Source organism: Hypomesus nipponensis, chromosome 11 (genome assembly GCF_054491055.1).
Source record: "Hypomesus nipponensis isolate SF chromosome 11, ASM5449105v1, whole genome shotgun sequence".
Classification (NCBI taxonomy): domain Eukaryota; kingdom Metazoa; phylum Chordata; class Actinopteri; order Osmeriformes; family Osmeridae; genus Hypomesus; species Hypomesus nipponensis.
Genome location: NC_140371.1, coordinates 17,541,777 through 17,569,749, shown reverse-complemented (window position 1 = coordinate 17,569,749; position 27,973 = coordinate 17,541,777). Strand labels below are relative to the sequence as shown.

At 46.2% G+C, this 27,973-nt stretch overlaps 3 protein-coding genes across 4 annotated transcripts; 1 reads left to right on the top strand and 2 right to left on the bottom strand.

Annotated features, from left to right (window-relative positions):
- Positions 1–368: 368 nt before the first annotated feature.
- desi2 (desumoylating isopeptidase 2) lies at positions 369–9,811 on the bottom strand. Its single transcript, XM_084667332.1, has 5 exons — positions 8,996–9,811; positions 5,142–5,214; positions 4,881–4,974; positions 4,195–4,336; positions 369–1,967 (listed from the first exon to the last, which is right to left on the bottom strand). The coding sequence occupies exons 1-5, from the start codon at positions 9,041–9,043 to the stop codon at positions 1,698–1,700; spliced, it is 627 nt and encodes a 208-aa protein (XP_084523458.1). The 5' UTR covers positions 9,044–9,811; the 3' UTR covers positions 369–1,697.
- Positions 9,812–9,946: 135 nt separating this feature from the next.
- LOC146268469 (cation channel sperm-associated auxiliary subunit epsilon-like) lies at positions 9,947–16,711 on the bottom strand. 2 transcript variants are annotated; one of them, XM_084667323.1, is made up of 24 exons: positions 16,551–16,711; positions 16,327–16,375; positions 16,151–16,224; positions 15,895–15,958; positions 15,707–15,789; positions 15,414–15,438; positions 15,133–15,210; positions 14,810–14,910; positions 14,174–14,669; positions 13,811–14,058; positions 13,435–13,649; positions 13,152–13,338; positions 12,695–12,950; positions 12,476–12,534; positions 12,256–12,334; positions 12,084–12,136; positions 11,870–11,923; positions 11,694–11,739; positions 11,381–11,460; positions 11,198–11,297; positions 11,036–11,116; positions 10,627–10,784; positions 10,481–10,534; positions 9,947–10,287 (listed from the first exon to the last, which is right to left on the bottom strand). In XM_084667323.1, exons 1-24 carry the CDS (start codon positions 16,637–16,639, stop codon positions 10,152–10,154), a joined length of 2,865 nt encoding a protein of 954 aa, XP_084523449.1. In that variant the 5' UTR covers positions 16,640–16,711; the 3' UTR covers positions 9,947–10,151. The 2 variants fall into 2 exon arrangements, with proteins under 2 accessions (XP_084523449.1, XP_084523450.1); XM_084667324.1 differs by lacking the exon at positions 15,895–15,958.
- A 124-nt stretch (positions 16,712–16,835) lies between these two features.
- On the top strand, positions 16,836–27,973 carry adss2 (adenylosuccinate synthase 2). The gene is made up of 13 exons (XM_084667327.1): positions 16,836–17,118; positions 21,889–21,991; positions 22,336–22,404; positions 22,502–22,552; positions 23,116–23,182; positions 24,677–24,784; positions 25,151–25,232; positions 25,456–25,582; positions 26,709–26,863; positions 27,067–27,191; positions 27,326–27,423; positions 27,537–27,686; positions 27,886–27,973. The coding sequence occupies exons 1-13, from the start codon at positions 16,927–16,929 to the stop codon at positions 27,936–27,938; spliced, it is 1,380 nt and encodes a 459-aa protein (XP_084523453.1). The 5' UTR covers positions 16,836–16,926; the 3' UTR covers positions 27,939–27,973.

Genomic DNA, 27,973 nt, shown 5'->3' with positions numbered 1-27,973 from the left:
ATTTGACAACCAAATAAAAATAAAATGCTTCTGAAGAGAAATAAGCTTAAATTGTTTAATAAAACCTTTCCAAATGTAAAAGAATATTCATTTAATTGAAATTTGAAGTAAATTCTCATTAATGCTGTTTTTATGTGACTGGTGATGAAATATGTTTTTATTTTATTTTTTATATATATAAGAAAAAGTATTGCAGTGTTCTTACCTGGAGGTTCACAGAGATTAAAGGTAGGGTTGGACATCAATGTTTTGCTTCTCATGTATGTGCTTTCCGAGGAAGAACCATTTGATGTTTGCTTTAAAAAAGGTTATGCATGGTCCCATGAAGGAAACATCTGCCATAAAACTAAACCACTCTGATCACAGGCTTCAGGTTCTCATACATTTTCTTTAATAACTTTAAAATGGGATACAAATATTGTCAGTTCCACAGAAGACTCTAGAAAGGTGTAAAACATCTGATATCAGTTATCTAGGGTAAGGAGGAGTCTGCTGGCTGCTGGAGGCAGGTAGACAGGTAACAGACATACAGACAGGTCAACCAGACAGACAGGTCAACCGTCAAGGAAACAGTGCAGCGCTCCATGAGCTGGTACAGTACAAATCATCAGGCACAACCGCCACAGAAGTCAACATCAGAGAGAGAGTGTGTGTGTGTGTTTGTTGGGGTGGCGGGTATGGCCCAGGTGTCAGTGTCATAATCAGATACCATACACTTACACAGTCTGAGAGAAACGCATTCACTCAGTTTGTAAACAAAAAGCTCTTAAAAAGAGTAGAATAAAATGCACTCTGAAAAGCTCTATAGAGTGACTACTACGTTACAAAAAGCAAAAAGTTGTGTGAGAAGGAGACCTAACAGAATATTAAGTGTTTTGGAGTCCTGAGTATATAAAATAAAACAGAACAGACCGCAGAAAAAGGCCAAAGTCAGTCAAATCAACAAAGAACAACACAAAACACAACCATAAAAAGGATTGTTGTCTTGAAATTAAAAACAACCATCACCCAAGCCTATCGCCATGACACCCAGTGTGATAGCCAGTGTCTGTGGGCGGGGCCTGGATACGGCAGGTCTCTTCAGGAAGGAGAGGCATCTGCTGTGGTCTAGAACACCTCGCTCAAATACTATCAAGTACCTGGGGTGCACTTGGTTCAATTTACCCCCATACAATGTACTACATGGTAAAGTCCAAAAGTAACAATGTACTATGAGATAAACCCAGTGCACCCTAAATACTTGTGGGCATTTGGCCAGTGTATTTGACCTACGTTTGGCCCCTAGAGGCTGGTCCTGGGTCAGTTTAGCATTTTCCTTGTTCGTGATCAGTGTAAGGATCTAGGAAAGTAAATCTGAATGTGGATCTGGTCCCAGGGGCACCATTATGGCAGAGGTGGCAGGGGGCGGGGATGCAAGCAACAAGGGGCCGTGTTGGTGTCAGTCTCTTGGCAGAGTGGTCCAGAGCAGGCTTTGGGGGTAGGGCCTACTGCGGAGCATCACACTCTGGCTGTGGTTGAAGGCGAGGAAGATGTTCACACTGGGCCCCCCCCTGGGCCTGGCAGACCTGCTCCCAGGCCGGGCTGCCTACAGGAGAGGGGTCTTGACCCCTCGGTCTGGCTCTATGGTTCCCCTCAGTCACGGCCCTACAGGAGGAGCTGGAGGCTGGATCGGTGGTGTGCTCCCCCATAGGCCGGCCCTACCGGCGGGGCTGGTGCCTGGGAGCACGGGGCAGCTGCGAGGGGCTGGAGGAGGACGAGGAGCAGGAAGGCATGGAGGCCAGCGAGACTGTGGCTGCGGCGTCCTCGGCCTCCTCCAGCTCTCCAGCGTGGAGCTCCTGGCTGACGCTGGACTGCAGGGCGGCCGGGGTCAGCCACTCTTTAGGCAGGCAGCTCTGCAGGAAGGGCACACAGGAGCTGAAGTAGGCCAGCCGGTTGACCCAGCGAGGGACTTCCCTGCCGCACAGGATCTGAGGCCGGAGAGAGAGGGACAGAGAGACAGGAAGTCAGACAGAGGGAAGGCTCACGTACCCGTCAGGGGCTGAGAAGCACTTTGAGGACCTAATGGAAGAGGGGAGACCGCCATGGAGAAGCAGCTGACACCTGACACCACAGGCTCGCTGGGAGTCTTCCTGGAAGAAGGACTGCCGACAGCTAGCCTACATGTACATTAGGCAGTCCAGTAAGGCACAACACTGGGATGGTTATGGGAATGTACACTTATATTCAAACTAGCATCATTGCATTACATGAAGTGGCAGGACCTCCTCTGTCTGAGAGCTGCATTATCTGACTTCTGTTAGGTCATTGTGCGGTCAGAAGCAAAAGACGCTCGCACAGCAGGAAGAGACGTTGTTGTCTTTAGTCTCTGTCGTAGCATTGGCGGCTGCAGTCCAGCACACCACAACATACATGAATCAACCATCATCCGTTTACATCTGCCGTACAAAAACCTGTATGACAAAGAACAACACTCTCATTCTCAGCATAACACCCTCTGTGTGTGGTTACAATGATTCTATAAACTGTCCTATCATCTCAGGAAACACGTCAAAATGTGACTGGGTAAACTTTCCCCTTTGGTGTCTGTGTGTCTGTGCACGAGGAGGCAGGGCTGGGGAAAGAGCTGCTTCTCAGAAAGAAGCAAAGTGTGAGAATGACTAGTGAGAAGATGGAGGCTGTGAAGAACACCCACTCAGAGCTGGGGGGGGGGCTGCAGCTCACAAGCTGACTTAATCCATTCCCAGAATCCTCCTGTGTAGCGTCAACACAACAGACTCTAATCCAGGCCGTTGAGCAGATCAGGTGGAGAAGGAAATGAAAGTGAGTCAGACACAGACTTCCCTTTCCATCCTAACACAGGAACTGGTCACAGCCCCAGCCACGTCCTCAGGGCCAACCCTCCACATAGCCTTGGCCTCCACCAGGCCCAGGCCCCCAGCCGCTGCTCAGCCTCCACCCATTCCCCTGCCTGGTGCCTGAGGCCGGCTGGGAGAGATGGCAGCTACTGAGTCTATTTGTGTAACAATGGCACGGGATTTGCCATTTTTTGATATGGGTGGGGGTTTTCAGAACAAGATAACGTAGGCCTATGTAGGCTATGCCAAGAAGAATCCTCAAACACCCCATAATAACTAAGCCAAGATGAAATCTGATCCACAGAGGAATTATAAAAAGAAGAATAAATGGGAAACAAAATCAAATTCAGGCTCACATTCAACAAGCAAAACAATATAAAAGCAAAACAGAATCTCTCTGTGGTCGTGGTCAGTGGTGACAGGCAGCAGAAAGTGGCGTGTCAGCCGGGTGAGGAGGAGCAGTTCCTGGTGTCGGGGCGCCGGCGTGGCGGCAGAGGCATCATCCTCGTCGTAGTCATCATGATCGTCTTCCATCATCAAAGCCTTATTTGCCTTTCAGATGGAGGACTGCCCTCAGACACACCAGAGAGCACGCCTCAGGAGGGTTAGTCATCTGACGCGACACCCCTAGCTCCACACACACGCGCAACTCACACACATGCACGCACACACAGACCCACACACACAGACCTACTCATTAGTGTTTCATAATGAAGATGGAGGACAAAGATCAATGGGTTGAATAAAGAGAGAAGACAGGTGTTCTAAGACAACCGACTGTTAGCCTAATTCTCCATCTCTTGACCAATTACACTCATATTCACCCCTCAGGGAAAATGACTCAACTAGACAGGGCTTCTTACTGATCTGACACGGACCATAATAACAGAGTCTCCGACCTAACAAAGAGGTTAGCTGCATTAGTAAACATGAGCCCAAAGCCTGCAGGAAGAAACACTACTGTCTAGGGTCATCTGATCCCTAGACAAGTTTACCTTTGAGGCTGGTGTATGTGAGTGAGTGTGTGTGTGTGTGTGTGTGTGTGTGTGTGTGTGTGTGTGTGTGTGTGTGTGTGTGTGTGTGAGTGGGTGTGTGTGTGTGTCTGAGTGTGTGTGTGTGAGTGTTTGTGTGTGTGTAGCTACGCCGGCGTGTCAGGGCTTGTATCACAGTGTACTAATCCCTGTCTCCAGGCCAAGCGCTGACTATAATAGTGACACACCGTAAAGCAGCTATGGACTACTGCCAAGTTTGGGTTGGGATGAAGGTTTATTCAAATACCTTTTTTGTTGTTGTTGTTGTTGGGGGATTTGTTTGTGTGTGTGTGTATACTATAGCATACCTCTGACAGAGCTGATGAGAAGTGGTTGCAGTTCTTGTGCATGAGGTGGTAGGCGTTTCCCTTGTATTCTTTGCCCATCTCCTCTACGATGCGCTCCACGTCTTCCTCATTAAAGTCTGTGCTCCCCAGGACTAGGGCTTCTCTGCAGGAGGACGGCATGTTAGTGGCTGTACCGTCACACGCGCCACACAAACAGGCCTGCGCGGGACTCCAAATAATCATGAATTAGGGACGTCTTCCTGTTATGGCTTTATTCACTATTTAGGCCAACCGTGCTGCCGTCATTAGCATCGGTGGAGAAGACTCTCTGGAGCCTGCAGGCACAACTAGAGCAGAACTGATGCCCAGCTGCATAGGAGCACTGCTAGGAAAACACACAGCCTATCTAGGCTGCATGCGCGCAGACAAAGATGTCTAGTCGGCTGTTCGTGTGGTTGTTGTTGAGCAGCTGTGTGACTAAGCTCTCCTCTCCGTGGTACAGGACAAGTCAGACCATATGCTTCCTCCCACAGCTCTTCATTAGGGCCAAGACACTGGTGGCTGGCTGACTTACAAGCTAGTCTTTCAGTCCACTAAATAATGAAGTGAAATGATCAGGACAACATTATTTCAAGCGGTCACACATGCTTCGGAAGACAAACATACAGACGCAAAAAAAAACATTCTCTTAAGCAGTTGGCACTCACTTGAATTTGAACGTGTCGCCGAGTTCTGTGGCGTCGCCCGGCGTTATCTCAAAAATCCCTGAGAATGGGTATGGATGTCCTCCATAGGCAAACTCTGGAGGGAGCACACGCGTGCGCACACACACACAGGCGCGCACACACACACATGCACACACACAGGAGAAACAATGGGATTGCATTAAGACACTTGCATCTCCTGAGCACACGCCTGTGCATTCATTGGCACACGCACACGCAGCAGGGTAGAGTAGAGAGGCTGACCTCTGCCGTAGACCTCAATCCCCGAGTGGAACACTCCGATGCCCAGAGAGGTGGTGAACTCATTGATCCAGTACTGTGGAGAGGAGACAGAGAGACACACCACGTGGCTCATTATTGCCAGTTAAAACCGAAGGGAGTAAAGTAGATAACTGAAAACAATGATCATAAGAATGACATCATGACAAGGACATGATCAAGCAGTGGTTCCTGCTGTGTTTTTTTTATTTTATTTTTTTTAACTGCCGGGCCTGGTTACACTAGTGATGGATAGAGGAACACCATCTGGCCATTTTCCAGGGAGGGCTGTGATTGGTGAACTCTCTCCCACTGACCTCTCATCCCACGTAACCATGGAAACACACCAGACTCTTCAGAACAGAATGGCAAAAACAAAAAAATACCCTCACACCCATTCCCCATCCCCCTTCTCTGTCTCGCATGTGTCTGCACGCTATCAGGTGCGAGGGCCGTCGTTCCTGTGGTGCACTGTGCTCAGTGCAGTCTGTTGCTAGGCAGAGTGCGCTGGTGTGAAATGGATACGTATGTGTCATCACAAGACAGTTGGAGTTGGGGGGAGAGAGGGTGCTACATCTCGTGCTCGGTCTCTCAGAAGGGAACCGTTCACCAGCCTCCAGGTCCAGAGGTACACAGCAGACGCTCTGGGTTCCTCGATGGGCATTTACATCCAAAACCCCATTGGTCCTCCAGAACAGCCCGATAATCAGTTACACTGCTGCTGTTCTCACATGCAGTGTCATGCAAATCAAAGCCACTCTCATCTGCAGCACTACTTTCATTATTCCCCTCTTGAAATTTGCATTGCAAACCATCCCTGGGTCTCTTTGCCATGCCATTAAAAACAAAGGTTATCATTATTATAAGACTTATTGCAAACCCTCTCAGTCTAAATAAGACGGTATATTTAACACACCGTGACCATGACTGAGTCATTTGAATCCCTCACTTCTAACAGCTTATAGCTGAGCTGGCATTATAAGCACAAAATGATGCTATCTCAGAAGAGTAGCCAGCACACTGTCATTACTCCAGTTTGTAGTAAACCATTGATAGGTCTCTATTATGTTGCCACATCTATCAAACGACTAGATATTTGTGACCCAATAAACAGTAGACTGTTTATTGGTAGAATGCTCTGTAGTAGCCCACTGTGATGCTTGTCTTCTACCATGTGACTGATCCTATCTGGCAGCCATGGGTCATGCCTGGAAGACAATGAAGGGCTCAGCAGAGTAGATTCAACATTAGGTTTAAGCAAAAGCTAGGCCTAATGGTTAAAAGCAATATTGGTTAAGTAAATCCACATTTCCCTTGCATGTTAGCCTTGGTTAAATCAAGGCTATCTAAACATTTACTACATTTAACAGTGCAGTATGGTGACGGAATACAGCAAGCACGATACAGTGTCACAGGGAAAGCTTGAGGCGACCTAAAGCCTGGCTGGTATAGTAATCTCACCCTGGCTGTGTAATAAGGCTCTTATCCCTTTGCCCCTAATTACAGCAAAGCTCATTAAAGACATCCTCCACAGCAGAAAGAGAAAGAGAGAGGTAGAAAGAGGGGCCCTACTCTGACGTTGGGGAGGAAAACCATCCTCAGCATTGTTGTTCTGCTTGGTCCGGCCCTTTGAACGGACTGGAAACAGACACCAGCAACAGCCCAGAACCAGGTTCACTAGGTTCACGTTAGTAGAAAGGGGGCAAAGAGTACCGGGTCTTGTTCTCCAGAACTCAAATGCCGCTCAGCTGCCAAACCCATCTGACCAGCTAGCTAACCCTAGCTGCTGTGAAAACTGCAGGGAGGAGCTATAACGTTTTCTACCACATAGAGAAGGACATGAGCAACATTCCAAATAAATCCCTTTCTGCCCCTAGTAGCCTAACTAAAGGTAAAAGTCATAGGAATTATTTCCACTATTTACAGAGACGGTCAGAGCTGTAGGATGTAACAACAGTGGAGTGTTGTCTAATCCTAATCTGGTCCCATCCAGTTTGGCCCCTTGCAGATACACTACAGTATAACCCCTGGCCTTCAGATCAGTTCCTCATTAACCTGAGTTAACTAAACACACTCGGCTCTGCTGGGAATCCACTTATGTGAAACAAGACTCGCTACTGCTGCTTTTGCTCAGGCAGTCTCCTTCCTTTGGACTGGATTTGGATGGATGTTGGTACACGGACACTCAGTCCTCCAGGTCATGTTTTTCATTTGACCATCGCTGATGTCCATTCATAAAATGCATAGATAAACAACTGTCCATTTCTTGTTTAAAATCTATTTGAAGAATTATAAACTGTAGTAGTAGGCCTACTAAAAAATATGATGCAGGTACCTGCATCAACTTTGCTTGTCTACTATCAGTGAGAGATCCAGTACATATCTTGATCTGTCTCACACATGGCTGAGGGGGGTGTATAAGTCCATGTAAGGAGCTAACTTACATCTAATTGATACAAAAAATTGACTGAAAAAATGAATTCAAATGGCTAGTCAATTGGTAAACAAACACCCATGCAATGACATGGTATTTTCATCTGCATCATTTTAGTCTGTACGTTACAAGAGAGAGGAAAGATGGACAGGCTACAGTGGCGGATCTAAGGGGTGGAAAAAAAAATACTGCCACCCCAAGTTTTTTTATGCATTTAGCAGACGCTTTTATCCAAAGCGACTTCCAAGAGAGAGCTTTACAAAAGTGCATAGGTCACTGATCATAACAACGACATAGCCTCAAACATTGCGGGTAGGCAAAACATGGAGCATACATTGTGAGAAAAAAAACAGTCCCAGAGGGAAGAACCATAAGAGCATGTAGTGACACAAGTTACAATTAAACAACATGAACCTCAATCTTCCATGGAAAAATATTATTTGTACATTACAGAACATTTCAATAAATAATATTAATGTTACTGTTTAATTTAAACTACAATAATCTAACCTAATCATTTACCATAGGGAGTACTGTACCCCCCTACTCTGGGTTTGATTCGCCTCCAGGAGGCCACCCAACAACTTCCTTCTGCCACCCCATTGCCACCCCGAATGAAAATGTCTAGATCTGCCCCTGACAGGCAGTAGGTCTTAAAGTCAACTGTTGGAGTAAACAGTGTCTTTGGTAAACTGTTAGGTCAACTCTTGTTACTTTACCAAATAATTGTTAAAACATCAATATATAAGGAGAGTGTTTGGCGTGTCAGCACAGCAGCCTTCTAGTTTCCGCATAAAGGTAGCATTCTGAAAAGCTTTCAGAAGAGTACAACTAATTAATTTTATAAGTCAGACCGCAGCTGCAGCATTATGTCTATGGCATACTGCTCCCTAAAATCTGATTATACATAAATGTATAATTATCATAAATGTCCGACACATCGCAAGAGACAAGTAGCTAGGCTGTGCAAAAGACAGCAACTTGAATTCAGCACAAAAATGAATTTCTTACTTAATTCCTGATTGATTTCATTTTCTTATTGTGACAGTAAAGTAGACTACACTGGTAATTTTAGCATCTGAACCGGCTTTTGGTCTGGGTTACTTAGTTTCAGTCAAAATATGCTGACGTAATCAAAACTAGAAACTACAGTAACGGGACAGATGCTTAAAACATTTTAGACTTAAAATACTGGCGTTAGCCAGCAGCATTTTATCGTGTTATTGCTACTGTATAGCAGCTAGCTTGCGTCTAACTAGCCAACTAAAAGTGTTATGCAGCTAGCTTGCGTTTCCTATGGCCATCTAACGGTCGGAAGCTAGCTCTAGCATACTGCCACACTTTTGTTCTTTCTTTGGACACTCTTACTAAGTTTTCTAGATGGATAAAATAGCAAAAAACTTACCATATCATAGACGTTTAAAATGATCGGCTCGTTTGCCATCACTGGCATCGGGAATTTCTTCCACTATGCTGGTGTCAGTATGCACTCTGGCAGCTACTACTAGTAGCTAGCGTGCTTGCTAGCCGTGGCCACCCAATATTTCACACGTTATTGATTTGCCTGCTTGCTACCAAGCTAGTTCCCTGGTATTTTCTCCAGTTAACTGACACTCTGTCTACTACTAGATTGCAAATCCACCTGTGCCAACAGAAAACGCATTACGTTCCATAGAAAGTTCATCAGTCTCGCAATCGCATAGGGGTAGCTAGTTCGATCCAATTTCCCCATGCAAACAGATGTGATGTCAAGTCGCCAGGTTTTGCTCGCCGTTGTTGCTGTATAAATTGAACTGGCATACACTGCTCATTCAGTGAAATTATTTTGGTATCGCAACATTTCTTGTTTTAACTGGGAATAGCCATTCAAAAAACACATTTCTTTATGTGACTTTCCTCAACGCCGTAGTTAGTTACTCCTTCCAGATGAAAAAAAAATCTCCAGCAGAAATAACGGTGAGGTACAGTACCAGATGCCTGTCAAGTAAAGAACAACGGGAAACATTTCTTCATGATTCCCTCACCACCCCGCGGTGCACTGGGCTGGCACGGATCGCATTGACTGTGCTTCTAACATGATGTATAATTAGGTTGTAAAAAAGAGGTTCAAGTTAAACTACGACTATGTACACTGAAAACTCTAACGTCGGTCACACACTGTGAATAACTGACCTAACAATGCCCAGCCCCGCTCTCGCCCATTTTTCCACCGGCAAGTAAAACGAGGTGACAAAAACGAATGGAACACGGATGGTTTCTGGGAAATGTCGTTTTAAATGTTGTAAGTATCAATAACTGCATACCATCGCCACCTGCTGGACAAAAGCTTACTCACGACGTGTGCTTAGTTAAACGTCTTTTATTCAAAAAAACTACACCACGATAATAATGCCACACCAATTCCACTCTCAAATGTTACATTCAAGTAGACTCAATAGAAATACTGAAGTGCATGAAAATACATTTTTATTCAACTACAAGGAATCTGAAAGTGCAACTACATCAAAGAAAAAAACTTGGAACTAATCTTTATAAGAAACATGTTATAATATATGCATTACTTATTCGTCTTTCATCTTTCTAGCAGCAAGGACTTTACGGAAGATTTTGACATATCGACAGTAACTGTAGCCCAGTATGCAGAGAGAGAGGAAGGTGAAAATCAAAGCCACATACACAGTTAGATATTCATACTTCCTAAAAAAAAATAAGATGCACACATTAGTTAATGGTTAGGCAGCTAAAGCACAATGTAGTCATAGACCTGCACAAGCTAACAAAAGGTGACAAATCCAGAATAAAGATGCTATATATATAACCATGTTTCCACTCATTACTTATCAGGATATGAATCATATGTCAAATGTTATCACAAAAAAACACTACTTACGGACGGCTAATGCCAAAGGTCTGGACAGCGAACACAGCAGTCAGATCACAGAAACTAAAGAAAGAAGACACATCGATGACTTCAAAATCCACTAAACCCTAAGTCCCCAAGGAGGTTTAATCACCAAAACTTCAAGCGTGTTCAACCTGTAATTGGGGTCCAATATTTTCACACGGAACACATAGATGGCACTGTCCACTTGTGAGAAGGTCAGGTAGTTCCCCGAGGTCCGGTTCAGGATCTCGTAAGGCTGGTCCAGGTCTCCCAGCTTGTCAGGCACCATCGTGAAACAGCTCCTGTAGTTCTGTTGGTATAGAGGCACCGTTCAAATACGGTTTCATCCACCTCATCTGAATTTCCCTTAAAGGACTATTTGAAAAGGGTCATTCCCAGGCAGGCTCAATGGGGTGTGTAACGCAACTCCTGAGCAATATATATGATGCATATCATGAATCTCAGTTGCACCATTCCTTTAAATACACTACTTTAAACAAGCCTATTTGACTGAAATATGGATTTGTTTTAAATATTGTAGTCTAGAGAAACAGTCACAACCTCAGGGCCCCAGGCTGTCTCCGGACTCTTGCCCTCAGTCAGCTTGGACGTCCAGGTCTGGGCCTCAGACAGACAATTCATCTACAGGACACAGCCACCCAACAAGGTTACTATAGTAACGACACACATGCACGCATGCTGATCTCAGTTCACTGTAGCTACCTGTCGCATGGTCTCATTGTAGGAATAGTCATTCCGTCCAAAGATCTCCCAGATAATGTAGTTGGCATCCACACTCTTGATGAAAGTATCCCCATCGTACCTGAGGAAGATATAAGAAATGTGCTGGAAAATGTTCCAACTCTTTGAGAATAGCAGAATTCAGAAGTCTTCTCCTGCACTCACAGGTCTAAGTGGGGATTAAATTCAGTACTGTAGTGTAATTTGAGAAGACATCCAAATTTCTCCCAGTCGTATTTCACCACCTGCAACAATGGTCAACAAACCCTTAATTATAATCTTATTTACAGAAGAGCATTACGGGATATTTGTGTCTAATATCAGTGATAAGTGAGTTTGGTGTTCATAATTCGGTGTTGAGGTCAACCAACAATGTTGAGCTTTTCAGAGCAGGTGCACCATAGCAGTACTAGAATGACGAGCATAGCTACAGGCTACTGTCTACGCAAGCCAGCAGGATGTATAATGTAATACTTACCAAATCCTCTCCTAAAAAATCCTTCGAGTGGCTCCCCAGTACATCTCTTAAATAAGACGACAGTCACACGCAAAAACATCCACATTACACAGGCTCACTGACACATGATATTTGTGTACAAGATCAAACAGGAGAGCCACAGCGATCGAGTCGGAGTCAGGTGGTCTCTTGCCCACCTTGGAATGGTGTAGTTTCTGAGGGTGTTCATCTCGCAAGTCACGCCCCAAGGCCTGGTGAAGACACAAGAAAAGACACTGTGACAACAATTCTCAGATAAGCTGCTTCCTAAACTATTCTAATATAACTACTCCTCCATTTGATACGTTTTCAGAACAACAAACAAAAGATGAATGGACAAAAAATGCTGTTTGGTTTTCTGACTCGGACTACCTTGCAACACGGATGTGTCTCTTTGGTGGGCAGCCAACATGAAAATGAGATACCTGTCAACAACACGGAAGTAAGGCATAAACAAACACAACCACATAAGTTAACAACATGGTCAATACAACCAAGAAAATTTCAGATTTCAAGGACTGTGGTATATAATAGAATAATATACCCGGTTAGCAAGCATGGTACAAGTGTTGCCAATCTGGTTGGGAAGCAGCTCTAAGGTCATAACACCAGTGGTCTTCTCACTAGGACACAAACAGCAATAGGTCAAATACTAACAAACATGCAAACACACAGCGGTGTGTGTTGTGAAACGTATTTTATCACCACATTTTATTGCATCGGTCAAACAACTTTTTAACAGTGAGACTGACAAAAGTACTGACATCAGATCCGAGTAACTCTCGACATTTTCGTAGTCCACTTTCTGACTGATAGTGATAGTCTGAAATAGACAGCAAGCTTTATAAACTTTTTAAACAAGTGCTTTATATCTCACTCATCATGATACATATGAGGACATTTGAATACAATCAGATTTGTGTCAAATGTTGGCCTGGGGACTGGCTGGTTCGGAAACATTTCAAGTGCCGTGTCTGCCTCACCATGTTAATAGTGCCGACTTCTAGCGCCATTTGAGAGTGGGACCTCTGGTAGATTTCCAACAAATGCTTGTTGTTGGTCAGCAACATCACATGAACCCCTTGTCCCTCTGTATAAACAATCTGGGCCCAAATTGTAATTGTGTCTCCTTTATCCATGTAGTATGCCAGTGCAGTCATACTGTTCTTGAAGGTGATGAAAGGGCAGCTGTGGTGCGTCATGTGCATAGAGCTCTTAGTTTCCATAAGTAACGGGTACCTGACAGGGGAAGGACACAGGTTACATTCAAATAGAAACCAACTGTAATTGCCTTTGTGAAGACAAACGATAATGAAATTGAGGAAACCTCTGTTAGAAACCAACTGCCTATCATGACAATATTTCTTGGAAGATTCATATTTTATTGCACATGCTAGGGCAATTGCACAGGACAGCCCTAACCCCCCTTTCCCCACACACATCTGTTTGTGCAGTTTCCCATCTGGTGTCTGGACAATTGGTGTGAACTGGTCCTTCTGGTCCATGTAGATCACATTGCTTGTGTTCGGCTTTCTCCAGGCATGTAAAGACACCAGCTCAGGCATACCCACTTTACAGTAATAGAGCATGTTGTTCTCCATTTTCACCAACATGTTCCAACTCTGGTCTGAGGGGAGATCACACACACACACACACAGAGGAAGTTGTACAGCCACATACAAAATACACAAAGTCAGCAGTTGACGAGGTGGAGGAGACATACCTAGGATCACCTGGTGTATCTTTTTCCCCCCAGAAGCCACGTTCACGTTGCTGCCGTTGGCGAGGAGTAACTCGCCCCAGTCGTTGTCGTTCCTGAAGCTGTAGAAGATGGTGTGATCGTTCCACAGCAGCAGCGCGTCCAAAGCGGAGTTCAGGAAGTGCACATGAAAAGGTCCGACGGGGTGTTCGCCCTCGTGGAATTTGGTCAGGAAGGTACTAAACACCGTCGCATGAATAAAATTAAGATCCATTTTAGGATAGCTGCAAGTTATTCTAACCGGGTCAATTACAATACTGATGGTTAAGAGTCTCAGTGTAACAGTGTTGTAATGAGCCGACAGGACCTTCAGCTCAACCGAAAGGATCAAATGAGTCACCTGGTCTTCCAGGCCTTGTCCACCAGGTTGTAGATGAGGAGAGAGGGGTGCGAAGGGGAACCGGGGGAGGTGTTTATCACCAGACAGGCTAGCGTGACTGGCTGGGAACCAAAGGAGGCTGTTAGGATGGTGGTATCAGGAGGCAGCACCAGCAATGGCTGAAAATATCTGCTCTGGCCTTTGAAGAGTTCAGAGCCCATGAGTAGCCTATGGTCCTCCCATGCAAGCAACGTTCCCAGTTCCACGCCCTGCACAAAAAACACACACACACAGAAGTATGATAACTTCAATTCTTGCACACTCAGAGATTACCACTATAGGAAAGTCAGACATCTGTCAGCCCTCCATTGGCAAGTAACTAGCCTGCAAGGGGTAGTAGTTTACACAACTGGTCCTCTGGTAAATCCCCTTCACGAAATCGAGGGACAATCTGGGGTGTGAGGTCAATGTACGCTGATGCATGTCCCGCCAGTAGAGGGTGCCGTTTATAAGGAAGAGGATGCCGTCCTCGAGCACGGCACTTTCGTCCACAGTGAAGTAGCCCTCGGGCGGCACAGGCACCACACCTGGCTCCACCTTTAGTTCCTCATAACTTTTGAAGCCATCCTGCGTGAAGTAGCAGCCAAGTTCTGACAGGAGAATGCTACGATATGACTTACAAGTGCCCCTCAACACAGTCATGTGGCTGCCTGGGGACAGTCGTAAGGACACTTCTTGACCACTGTAGGTCCTCTCCTCTTCTAACCAATAAAAGGTATACTGGCTAGATATGATGAAGCGATGCTGGAAGTTAATTGGCTGAGCGTTTATGGAGAAGCTGTAGTATTTCTTGTTGCCAGGGACATCCGCTTCCCAGTATCTGTAGTCGAGAACAGCTTTGTTTAATAGCAGGTTCAGAAGTTCAGACTTAACCCTGAAAGTAAATGATGTCGCAAGGACTGCTGTGGTCCTTTATCACAAGAAAAGGGATATTGTGAAAGATAGAAAACAACAACACACCCATCCTTGTGGAAATTTCCCTGGATCTTTTCCTTGGATGCCAGTGTGATCACTGGGTACTGGCCCAGGTTGAAGAACTGCTGGGTCAAGTATTGAGATAGCTGCAGGAGAAATGAGAAACACAGCAATAATTGGTAAATACCAAACCCAAAAAGGACCTAACTGATAGGGTTCACCTGGTTTTCGGTGTATTGCATATCTGAAGACCCTCTCAAGAGTAAGGTTGAAGAGAGCATTTTGTCTGGAGGTCCTTTTTGGATTGAGAACACATTCTTTACCACACCTGTATGGTCACCGAATAGTGTTCACTGCATTACACACACCGTTGTAGGTTTAAGTGCTTTGTTGTCAATTTCAGACGCGGCTGCTTTCTCTGGGGCAAAGATCCACATTCTCACTGTCTGAAATATAAACAAGAATCAAAGGTTAAATAACATCCTTACCACAGAATATACATTATGCAGTTCTGCATTACTATGATGTGAGAAAGAATCGTGTCTGATATACTGTAAGCCTGTAATCATGGGGAATTGGCTTTATACACGTGGCACAGACCTCTATTCATCCCTCATCTGGTCAGTGTATATTGTTCAGTTTACTGTACCTTAAGGAATGTGCCTGTTGAACTTCTACAGAGGAAACAAAATGTGGCAAATATGATTTGAATTATACTGTGCCAGATAAGTGCAACAGTCTCATAACACTGGTCTTAGCAGTCCTATTAAACTTTAACCAGGGTAATTGAATAAAGCCTTGTCCAAAATAGACAAAATATTTGAAACAGACGTCACTTTTTTTTGTTTTTTTTTGTTAAATACAAAAATAAGTAACAAGAAATTAGAACCTAATAACTTGTTGTTAAACTGATCTCAATGTGTACAGGTTTTTCAACATTACCTTTGTGTAGGCATTACAGCATACCAAGCAAAACTGAAGACGGAATCTTTGATGTAGAGAAATCTGGCGTCCTCCTCCTCCCCCTAAAGTGTTACAATTAATTTTGCTTTACACATAAGCCTCTCAATATAATCTATTTTAAGGTCATTAATGAATGAATAACCTAAGTCTGCATACTGGGTACTTACAGTCACCAATGGCTTTACTCTTTTCAAACCATCGGTCATGCATGTCATGATTCCCATTGGGGAGCTACAATGTAATCATTGTTCCAGTCAAATTAAGTTAAGATCAAGTGTTGAGATAGTCGACCACAAAGAAAAACTAGGGCAAAGAAAGGCAGGCGACATACAAAACTGTCTCAAAGCAACAATATTTTAGAGACAGTTAAGTAATGAGCTTGTCGAGGGTTCCATCATCAGCAGATGTTTTTTTTTTTATTACCTTTTGTTGTTCAAAGAACAGCTCTGAGGGTACAACCACTCAACAAAGTCATCTTCAGTATACCTGAGGAATACCTGGCGTTGAAGATAAGAGATTACAGGAATATGTTAATTTCTTGATAGGTTAGCTTGCAAGTGAGCAATCTTGCTAGGCTTCAGAGTGGTACTCCAACTTACTCTATCTGCTATGGTGAAAAATTCTTCATCGTTCATATTGTTACTGTATCTGCAAAGTAAATTAAGTTTAAAATTACAGACAGATTATTTTTGGGAACAGAAGGGTAAAATAACTGTCAAGCTAACATACAGGACAGAATAGCACAAACTGTAGCTAAAAATGTATCTCGGTCCATTATCTTATTTTAGCTTAAGTCTTCAAACCAGACAAATGGCAAATGTACCTCCATGCCCCAAAACTGAAATCAATCCTGAGGAGAAGGAAAGAAAACAACATAAGCATATTGCACATCATGTCTGTCCAACTGGTCATTGTGTGTGTGTTAACGCGCCAACGACCATAACTGTCAAACAATAAGTATTTTGGGTGTTCAAGGTCTACGAGACATTCGCGCGCGCGCGCACATACACACATACATACATACACTAACATCATCAACACGACGTTCTCCGTTGTGTGCTCGTGAACAGACGGTGGGGGTGGGCGGGCCTGACTGGCTGTCATACGTAATGCACGCTATCAATGTCTGGCCACAAGCGAGCAAGCAAACAGAGGAACGCACTATCTGAAGCCCACTTAGCCTCTACAGGGAATCGGTCATGTCGGAAAGTGGGAATCAAGCTGAGGCTCAGAACGGTGGAGCCCACGGCAACATCACAGAACCACAAGTAACCAGACCAGATGTTGGTAACAAAGTGGCCGTGGTTTTAGGGGCTCAATGGGGCGATGAAGGCAAGGGGAAAGTTGTGGATCTTCTGGCCCAGGACGCTGATATTGTTTGCAGATGTCAGGTATGCCATACTAACAACCAGAACCAACGTTTGTCATTTTATTTAACCGGGTCTTTGCCAGTACAATATCTTTGTCTACTTGCAACAATAGTCACCAGTTAGCTGTGTCATAAACTATGGGTCCTTGCTTGGTTCATCACAGAAGTACAGAAGAGGATGTCATTAGCTTTGGCTAGCTTGTGGCTGCTTGTACTACAGGCTCTAGAGACGTCAGGTCGCTAGCGTATGTTAGCTACTGACTTGCTAGCTAATGTCACCTTGAATTCCAGCAAGTGAAGCGCCTCTTGACACTAGATAATTGCATGTTCCTCATGATTATTTGATTAGCCTACTGTTATGTTGCACCCACAGGCTAGCTAGCTAACTAGCATCATGCAATTGCAAGTGACAGTCAGTGCATACTCCGGTTTGTGGCTTCTTGTTAGGGGTTTTTGGTTGTTCCAGGTCACCATTAGTCTTTATTCCAATAATATTCGGCGAAGCAATAGTCAACAATCTGTGGACGGTCACTTTATATACACCTTTAGCAATATAAAAAGCTAGTGCGAAGACAAATGAGGGAAGTGAGGCGAGTCTGCGCAAGACCTTGTCAGAGCTGGAAGAGGATGCGTTTTTGTCAATATCCCCAACACAGAACGAGAGTGGAGAACATTGTAAAAACACGTGAAATGTTGTGATGGGCATCAACCAACAAGCCTTATCTACATAACTCTACTGTAATTGACATGTTCAGTTAACATTTTTCTTTAATTATTTCTATACCGTGCTAGAGTATATAGTCTGACTGAAGCCCTTTTATACCTGAGGATAGGGCTCAGGGAAATGCCCTGTCATTGAAATTCACATTGACTGTGGTTAGACCTAAACAGCAAAAGGTCAATGAGGTAGGTGTACAGTAGCTCAATTGTGAGCAAACATTCCCTATTTTGCTCATAAGAATCGTATCATCTCCAGAGGCTGGTGAGAGCAATGAGCACTGAAGAGCCACAAGATAAATAGAAGTGTAAAAATAGTATTATAACTGAATACTTCTGTTTAGTTAAGAAAATATAAATTAAATGATAATTTGATGTCTGGCAGCAGACAGTGAAGTACACATAATACAGCATTTTGATATTTTACTGATGTAAATCTACTTTTCTATGAAAATAACATGAAAAAACACTCCTGTGTGTTATGATCCGAACCAACCTACCCTTTGAATAGTCTTGTTTCTTAATACACTGAGTGTTTTGTGTTCTTAGGCATGCCAGTAGAAGAGACATCTTCCCTCTGGAGTAAACAACACGCTTTGTGACTTATCAGCAGTCTTGCATCCTTTGGTTTCCATCACTATGTCTGGTATTGATAACAGGGTGATATGACTAAGAGAGTCTCCATTGTGAGCCTGGTACTTTGCCAAGGCTATAGTGTACCATGTAAAAATAAACCTCTTACTGGCATACTACAAAAACTTTGAGGCACTGACTGCGTGCATGCCTGCATGCCTGCATACGAGTGTGCATGCTTGTCAACGTGTGTGTGTGTGTGTGTTTGGGTGTAGCAGAAAACAGATAATGTTCATCTTTTTATAAAAAGGGCTGTGCCAGCAGTCTCTCCGGTGTTGCTTACAAGATTCTTCAGGTTGTAAACGCACGGGGGGGGGGGGGGGGACTGTTGGCTAAGGTAGCAGGACTAGGGGCAGGACTAGGGGCAGGAGGGTCGAGCAGCAGGTGACTGGAGTTGAGGGGTAGGGGGGCAGGAGCAGGATGGCATGTTAGAGGAGCATCTTGGAGTATCTCTGGGCCTCATTAATGAGGGGGGCAAAGGACGACGATACTCACACCCTGACCTGACCCTCTTAGGCGGCAGGTGCCCCCCACAGTGATTTGTTGTCTCTGGGGATCACATAGACCCATCGGATTTGATTCATGTGACTGTCCGCCTATCCACCTAGTCCTATGAATAGAGGTGTATTCATAACATGACCTATGAGATGATAGTCTGCCGCCTAACCTTTAGTGCATCTCATATGGTTATGGTGATAAAACGCTCCACTGTGGGAGATGTGGTCCAGTCTAGTAATGTATTTCCACATGGGCCACTTAAGGGCCTTCTAAGATGCAACATTTGAAAAATAATGATCTGACCTCCATGAAGCAGCAGCGCTGTAGAAAAGCACATGCTTTCATCTCTAAACACGTTGGATCAGAGAATAACCTCTAGGGTTCTTCGAGCTCCTCTGGAATGTGAACATAGCCACGAGCTGCACACATTGACTGGAGGGTCTCTGGCCAGTAGGCATGAACCATGAGGAGGAGAGATCATGAGACCACAGTCTTTGGAAATACCAGCATCAGCTCTGAACCTCAGCTCTGGGGAGTCAGATGGCTGAGCGGTGAGGGAGTCGGGCTGGTAATCAGAAGGTTGCCGGATCGATTCCCCGCTGTACCAAATGACGTTGTGTCCTTAGGCAAGGCACTTCACCCTACTTGCCCTGGGGGGAATGTCCCTGTACTTACTGTAAGTCGCTCTGGATAAGAGCGTCTGCTAAATAACTAAATGTAAATGTAAATGTAAATGAACCTGCAGGGCTGAACAGCAGTCACCTGGGACACAGTGGAATCTTGATTACAAGGCCATGCGTGTTAGGCCCTACAGTGGCTCCTAGACGCTTGTTTCAGTCCGAGTGGTCTGGACAGAACCTCCACATAGCCAACCATACTGCAGAATAGAGCTCCTACCACCAGGTCCTGGTTGAGACCTGCCCAGAAAGATTTCCACTGCTGTTCTGATCTATTAATGCCTCACTTGACTACGGTGTTTAGGGCTAGTGTTGCTATGGTGAAGTTTGTCCATCTTGTAGCAAACACCTTGAGTCTTTTCATGGGGTGTTTACTTCTTTCAGGTGTCCATTTGGGTAATTGTAGGTTGTGGAATGCCTCTTTGAAAAAATTCAGTTGACTGAAAGTTGATGGATGGATGTTGACATTGCTTCACAGTTGGCATAGCAATGCAGAGAACTGCATGACAACTTGAAGAATCAGGGCCATACAGTGAATTTGGAGACCTAAGCAGCTCAACCTTAACCTGACTCTACTGATGGTTTGTTTTGCCTAAGTCACCCTGGGAAACTGTCTATCACAGGCTATCACAGGCTCACTTCACTCTCTCCCATAGCTGCCAGTAGTTCCTCATCGGACGCTGTTTGGTCCGAACCACTGTGGTTCAGGCACAAACTAATAACTTGGAGCTTGTCGAGTTGGATTCTCGCGTGGTCGCTATCTCGCTAATCCAGCTGTCTTGCAAGATTAGGTCAGCCTACTATAGCATAATTGCATCTCTGCTTGACTGACTCTACCTCATCCTAACCATCCTCTCCACTAAGGGGACCTAAGGACCCCTAACCTGGCCAACCCTGACCCCCTGGTTAAGATGGCAGCAAGGGCCACCTCAAAGTTGAGAAATCAAGACCTCCAAGGATGTCGCAGGGTCTGCTTGTCCTGTGACCGCCACCAATAGACGCATATCCCACCAGAGAATGTTCCAGGTTATTGTTGGGTATCATAACACAGTCTGTCTTTAGAGCATTCCATTCAGTCAACCATTACTGGCGTATAATAAAAAGTTTTACTGCAGCAATAATTACTTGTGGTAGCCTGCCAAATGAGTCAGGCAGTGACAAATGGGAACTATGCAATGGGAAGAAGCGTCATTTAAGTTACGGGCTTGGCTCACTGTAGTTTGTTGGATGGACATGATTAGTTCCATCCGGCAGACAATATAAGGTACCTAGGGAATATGACCCAAAACGAGAACACTTTTATCCTTACTGCTATTGACATTTCAAATAGGATGTAAGATGAATATAATTTGAATAGGTTTCCTATAACAGTTGTGTGTGTTTTTAATTTATATTTATATAATAATTTATATTATGGTTGTTCACCTTTGTTTGTTTTGTATTGTTTGTTTGAGCCTCTGTCTACAGAAAATGTTCTACCCCTGCAGGGATGGACAATGTTTTTGTTTCTTGAATTGAGTCAGTCTCTGTAACAGACTGCAGTCAACAAGTCACTAACAGACAGCAGTCAGCAAGTCACTAACAGACAGCAGTCAGCAAGTCACTAACAGACAGCAGTCAGCAAGTCACTAACAGACAGCAGTCAGCAAGTCACTAACAGACAGCAGTCAGCAAGTCACTAACAGACAGCAGTCAGCAAGTCACTAACAGACAGCAGTCAGTAAGTCACTAACAGACAGCAGTCAGTCACTAAATAGTGCGGAGCAGCAGGTGGAGGGGTGGGGGGGCATTGGAAACATATCTAAAAAGGAGAGGCATGTGCCCACCCCCGGTAGCTGGTGCACCAAGGCATGACATGTCCAGGAATAGCACAGGCCTGCTCCTTGCTTGGTGAAACTTTTGGCAAACCCACACAGAGGTATTTCCTAATGGTCCCAGCATAAGACACACACAGACACACACAGACACACTATACATTTGGGCTATAAAATGATCTTTTTCAACCAGCTGTGATGGTTGAGGAACATCAAAGCAGGGTTTCAGTTCACAGCAGATGGAATGCTCAGTGAATATTCCTTTTCAGGGGGCATGCCATTTGATCTCATTTACAGAGATTTGATGTTGTTTTGGTGACATATATATATAGATTGAGGCTAGCCTCAGTGTTCTTTGTGACGTTTTGACTTGTCCCTTATTTCTTTATTTTTCAGCCCCTTATCGTCCCCACCCTGTCTCTCTCTTAATCGTTCTCCCGTTCTGTGTTACAGGGCGGAAACAACGCTGGACACACAGTGGTGGTGGACTCTGTGGAGTACGACTTCCACCTTCTCCCCAGCGGCATCATCAACCCTGACGTCACTGCCTTCATTGGTGAGCTAGGCCCCGTGCTGGCTGGGAGCCAGGCTTCTGGCTACGGCTGTAGCAGTCGAGTGCTCTAGAGAGGATTCATCTGCAGTAACATCATTAGGCTAATGGGACTGTAAAGTCGCCCCTCTTTGTCTTGCCTGGCTGCCAGGTCTCTTCTCCTGGCTTCTTACCCAGAACATCTTAGCAGTTCATAAGCACTTACAGGGTCGGAACCTTAGCTTTTCTCTAGCCGTGCTCAGGTTCGTCCAGTCCGGCTTAGAGAACCGTCTCGGTTTAGAGCCTTGGGGCTTCAGAGGAGGACCGCTAGCGTTTTCTCCTCACATGGTCTATCCTGTGGTATCGCTTAGGTAACGGAGTTGTCATCCACCTGCCAGGCCTGTTTGAGGAGGCAGAGAAGAATGAACACAAAGGCAAAAGTGGGTTTGGATTACGTCAATTTCATTCTTGACAGACAAAGTTGTATGAGTTTGTTCGTTCATTGATTCATTCTTTCATCTTTTCCTTCATCTCAAGGTCTGAAAGGCTGGGAGAAGCGGCTGATCATCTCAGACAGAGCCCACATTGGTAAGGCAGCAGTCTTCCTCCCACACTTACACTCAGGTCTCTCTCTCTCTCTGACTCTCTCTCTGACTCTCTCTCTGACTCTCTCTCTGACTCTCTCTCTGACTCTCTGTCTGACTCTGTTTCTCTCTTTCCCTGTCTCTCTCTGACTCTCTCTCCTCTGAGTCCGACCAGACCACGGGCGTCTCAGATGAAGGGAACAAGCTAGTCTTGGGACAGGGCCCGAGGGTTGCCAGCATTGCAAAAGCTCTCGGTTTTAGAGTTGGGGGTGAGGAGAGAGAGACAATGCAGTGGACAGAGCTGCACAGATCATAGTTAGTTAGTTAGTTCGTTAGTTATCAGTCATCAGTTAAATAGGAAAGGCTGCATTAGCTACGCTTGTCCAAATTAGTTTTGGCTGCACTATTCAGGTTAGTAAGCATTAAATACTCAGTCTGTCAGCTGTTTTGTCAGCTAGATTGGACAGAGGTGTGTAGGTTTGTTAAATTAAGTGAGCGAGTGAGTGAGTTAGTTAGGGCAGAGCTGTTCAGGTTTGTGAGTGTCCCCTTCTCTACCCTCTCCCACAGTGTTTGATTTCCATCAAGCGGTTGACGGGGTACAGGAGCAGCAGAGACAGGAGCAAGCGGGCAAGAAGTAAGACCCCCTCTTCCCTCTCCTCATGGTCCCTTCCCTGCCCTGCCCTGCGCTGCCCTGCGCTGCCCTGCCCTGGTCTGCCCTGGTCTGCACTCGAGGGCAACCACTAGTCCTAGCTTTCACATCAAACTCTCAAACGATTGCTGCCTGCTCAAGTCACACCAGCAGGAATGATTGCGAGCATTCTGAACGGGAAGAAAGAAGAAACATTCATTCGTCTTGCAGTGGTGACATGTGTGCGCAGGGAGCGGCGACGCTGGGAACCCACGCCCGCATGCAGGAATGTCCTCCGTAGAAGTGTTGTTCTCTGCGTTTCCCCCCATCCCCTGCTTAACATCCATCGAGGGCAGCCAGGAGCAGTGGAGTGGCCCTTTCAGCAGGTCCAAGGGCTCACGTACCAGGGCTTGGATGTTCAGCGTGTTTTTATGTAGGGGGTCTCGTAGTGGAGGAAACCTATGTTCTCTCCCCACAGACAGGCCCTGAGTGCCAACAGGGCTGGAGGGGGAACATGTCCTCAGTGTTAACTGCACCCCGACCTGGAGGCCAACCCAGGACTTCAAAAGCACCGTGCCGCCTAACATGGCAGTTACAGGAGACTGTCTGTCTGAGGGTGGGCCTGGTGTTGACTTCTCTTTGTGACTGGGAACCGTGTCCCTAGGAAAGATCAAACCTGTTTAGCAGGAATGGGATACAGTGCTTTCTGTTCAGCACAGTTAAGAATGATGTTATCTGTCTAACACTCAGTTCATTGCCTTTTTACTGTTACTGTCTTGAGGAAATCTCTGATCTACTATTTCTGGAAAGGTAAAAGCATAAAGGACGCATTTTAAGAGAACTCAAACACAGCCCGTGGCGACTTCTTGAATCTGTTGCGGGGAGGGGGGATAAAAAAACATCTTTTTTACAATTACCAAATGAGAGCGAGACATTTGGATGTGTGACTGTGTTAGCTGTCTGGCCTGAGTGCTCCCTGCAGGGGCAACTTGGTTCCAGAGTGTGAGAAAGACGTAGCGATTATTTCTTATTTCACAAAGTGTGTGGAATTCTAGCACCTTGGGGCATTGTGCTGCACTCGTACAGCCGCCTGTGTGAGAGGGCTGGAAACAGAACGCGGAGGCTAGCGCCGCGCAGGCCCACAATGCAACATGCCAGTAGGCCTCGTGGTCTCATGGTGGTCCAGATTAGAGGGTAACCGGGGTTGGAAGTCTTACTTGACGCCTGTGATGGCGGGAAGTGGGATTCACGTGATGTTTTATTCTTCACAAGCCCAGTCAGATCTTGTTACGCATATACGACATGCTTGCATGTGCACAGATAAACACTTGCGCGCGGGCACGCGCACGCGCACACACATTTGCATACGTTCCACTGATTCCAACATTGCTGTGTCCTTACACACGCATAGTTGTGTATTTGCACAGTTGGGTAGGGATATCCCATGTCAGCATGTACAGGATTCCTGACGCGTTCTTCTTCCGTCTATGCCTCCCCCAGCTTGGGGACCACGAAGAAGGGGATCGGTCCGGTGTACTCAGCCAAGGCAGCCCGCAGCGGCCTCAGGATATGTGACCTGCTCGCCGACTTCAACGATTTCTCCGAAAGGTGAGGGCGGCGTGAGTTGTGTGCACAGACGCCCTTATTGTGGTGCGTACGTGCGAGCGCTTGTAAACACGGCGTGCGTAGGCGTGTTAGGTATGTGGATGAGGAGGGGCGTCTTACCGCGCGAATGAAGGCACACCCGCGCGCCTGTTAGAACATGGGCATGACGTGAATGGCATCGCTAGCACCCTGTGTTTACTCTGCACACGTGCTTGTGTAGGAGGACAGGTGTGCCTGGGGTGGTTTGGCAGTGACCTGATCCCCTGTCACCTGGGAGCTCTGGCGCGTTTGGCACGTGACGCTGCTGTGTTGTGCCCGTGCTCAGGTGTTGTGTGAATAACATTGGCTCTGTGAAATGGTGGCTTGCAGGTATAAGGTGCTGGCTCACCAGTACAAGGCCATGTACCCCACCCTGGAGATTGACATAGAGGGAGAGTTGCTGAAGCTGAAGGTGACTTACAAATGTTTTCTTTTTGCATCATATATATTGTATATTAGATGTAAACCCCAACCCAAACCCTCCAAGACTGGGCCTTAAAGACAGTAACACCCACCCACAGCCTAGGACTATCCATTTCAAACAAACAGGTTTACGCATGTTTATTCAATTCTGATAAACATTTCTTGTAGTTGAACTCTGGCCTGATGTGTGCTTGGTTTGTCCCCCTGTGCAGAACTACGTGCAAAGGGTGAAGCCCATGGTGAGAGATGGGGTCTACTACATGCACAATGCCTTACACGGACCCCCCAAGAAGATCCTGGTGGAGGGAGCCAACGCTGCGCTGCTCGACATCGACTTCGGTCAGTCCCCCCCACACATCAACCTTCCACTTCATAATGTCCCGTAACGATGTCCGCTAACTATGCAGGCTACAGAGATGAAAAGATAATCCCCATTGAAGCGAATGTACTGGTTGAGCGAGCTAACACTCTGAGCTAACACTCTGATGAACTCAAACAAGCCCCCCAAGACAGTCAGGCTACTGGTCTGGTGCAGTCTGGTAAGTATGGCTGTGCATAGGAAGATCAAACCCCTCTGCTGAAAGCAGCTGCATTCACACACACGCACACACACACACACACACAGCCTCTCTTCTGTCCCTCACGCACATGTGCCTACCTGAATTTCAAAGCATCTGATTGGAGTTTCAAACACGTGATTACAGCAATGCTGTGCTTTGGAGAAGGAGTGCTCACTTCATTGAAGGAGGGGCAGTTGGGAGGCAGGAAAGAACACCAGAGAACACTTCCTCCCCATGCATGAATCACTGCTGCCCTGTCTGTCACCATCAGCCTCACCAGTTGGTAACAAAAAAAAACACTTTCACCCACTGTTGAACAATTGGTTCTCGGTTGTAGCTAGACGTGTAGTCAAGGCTTGCTGTGAAACCACGGTCACCCAGTGTTCTTGCAATGCCGAGTTAAACGAGTTACAAGAAGTGAGTTTATATGTCTGTGATTTTCAGAGAACTGCACTACCTGTGTAGAAACGGCCCTCTGGCCTCTCCACGTCCTAGATATACACTATGTAGATGGGACCCTTTCTGAATTGGGTTGTTAATCTTAGACCTGCCCACTCCAGTGTGGTTTGGATCGAGAGGACAGGGAACAGACCAAGGGGAATCTCCTGGATAGGACCCAGAGCAGAAGGAATGGAGAATGTGTTCCTACAGCCGTCTGGACTTGTATAATATGGATGACTAAGCTCGAACCCACCCATCTGAGCTGAGCTGCGAGTCTCTGTAAACCCCACGGAGACGGGTCACCTCTGTGCCACTTGGTGACTCAGGCGTGTAGGAGAGAGGCACGCTGTCCTCACTCGTGTCACCAGCGATGTTGATATACAGGCTGTTAATATGTTGGGATTATGGTTTGTAGGTCAGTTGCGACCTGTGACTCGGTGTGTGTGTGTGTTTGTGTGTTCCAGGGACGTACCCTTTCGTGACCTCGTCTAACTGCACGGTGGGCGGGGTGTGTACAGGTCTGGGCATGCCCCCTCAGAATGTGGGCGACGTGTTCGGCGTGGTCAAGGCCTACACCACCAGGGTGGGCATCGGAGCCTTCCCCTCAGAGCAGAGCAACGTAAGACACCTTGTAGCCCGGGTCTGTCAGACTCTTCAATAAGAGGGCTCTGAACTGCTTCTTGTAGATGGAAGACTTTTGGAAAAAGTATGTACTAAAAACAAAACAAAACAAAAAATAGGAATGTCTCCTCTCCTTGTCCAACATCACCATCTAGTGGACAGTGTTATACATTGCCATTGGCCTGTCCTCTCTCGTTCCAGGACATAGGAGAGCTTCTGCAGACAAGGGGAAAAGAAGTGGGCGTGACCACAGGCCGGAAGAGGCGATGTGGTTGGCTGGATCTGGTCCTCATCAGATATGCCCACATGATCAACGGCTTCACTGCGTGAGTCTCTAAGCTCTTCCCTGACCTTTACTTTTCAGCGAGCTTAGCTGTCGGTCGCGTGCGCGTGTCTGCGTGTGTGTGTGTGTGTGCGCTTTGTGTTCACTCGTCGCTGTGCTGTCCTCTCCCCCCACCAGCTTAGCTCTCACCAAACTGGACATCCTCGATGTCTTCCCTGAGATCAAAGTGGGCGTGTCCTACACCGTGGACGGCCAATTGATACCTCATTTCCCAGGTAGGCGTGTCTTTGTGGATGGACGCTTCTAATGCTGATGCCAAAAGCAAAGAGATGGCAGCCAATAAGCCTGACTGTACCTCACAGTTGTCCCGCCTTCCTTGCCCCCCCAGCCAATCAGGAAGTGCTCCAGAGGGTGGAGGTACAGTATGAGACGCTGCCGGGGTGGAGCAGCGACACGTCTGCCACCAGGACATTCCAGGACCTGCCGGAGAACGCCCAGAAATACGTCCGCTACATCGAGGGCCACTTGGGGGTGCCAGGTTAGAGACTGTTACTCTCTCTCCCCCCTCCCCCTAAGTCTTTCCCTTTCTCCTCGACCTTGTCGCCCTCCTCCACCTCTTCACATCCCATCTTCCTCTTCTCGTAGTGTTTCTGTTTCCAGACTCCGGCATTGTGTGGTGTTCAAACCATCCTATCTATTGTTCCCTAACTGCCCCTACCTCTGTTGTCTTCCTACAGTGAAGTGGATCGGAGTGGGCAAGTCCCGGGAGTCCATGATCCAGCTCTTCTAAAACCCCCCCTCCCCCTCCGCCCTCCCCCATCCCTC

Coding starts and splice junctions, on each gene's coding strand:
- desi2 (XM_084667332.1), bottom strand. CDS start 9,043: ATGCCAGTGATGGCAAACGAGCCGATCATTTTAAACGTCTATGATATG. Junction 5,215..8,995: donor TTTTAAACGTCTATGATATG/GTAAGTTTTTTG, acceptor TCCTCTCCACAG/TACTGGATCAATGAGTTCAC. Junction 4,975..5,141: donor GATTGAGGTCTACGGCAGAG/GTCAGCCTCTCT, acceptor TGCTCCCTCCAG/AGTTTGCCTATGGAGGACAT.
- LOC146268469 (XM_084667323.1), bottom strand. CDS start 16,639: ATGACCAGTTGGACAGACATGATGTGCAATATGCTTATGTTGTTTTCT. Junction 16,225..16,326: donor TTTTCACCATAGCAGATAGA/GTAAGTTGGAGT, acceptor CTTCAACGCCAG/GTATTCCTCAGGTATACTGA. Junction 14,670..14,809: donor GGAAATTTCCACAAGGATGG/GTGTGTTGTTGT, acceptor TCTCGACTACAG/ATACTGGGAAGCGGATGTCC.
- adss2 (XM_084667327.1), top strand. CDS start 16,927: ATGTCGGAAAGTGGGAATCAAGCTGAGGCTCAGAACGGTGGAGCCCAC. Junction 27,424..27,536: donor ATTGATACCTCATTTCCCAG/GTAGGCGTGTCT, acceptor TTGCCCCCCCAG/CCAATCAGGAAGTGCTCCAG. Junction 27,687..27,885: donor GGGCCACTTGGGGGTGCCAG/GTTAGAGACTGT, acceptor GTCTTCCTACAG/TGAAGTGGATCGGAGTGGGC.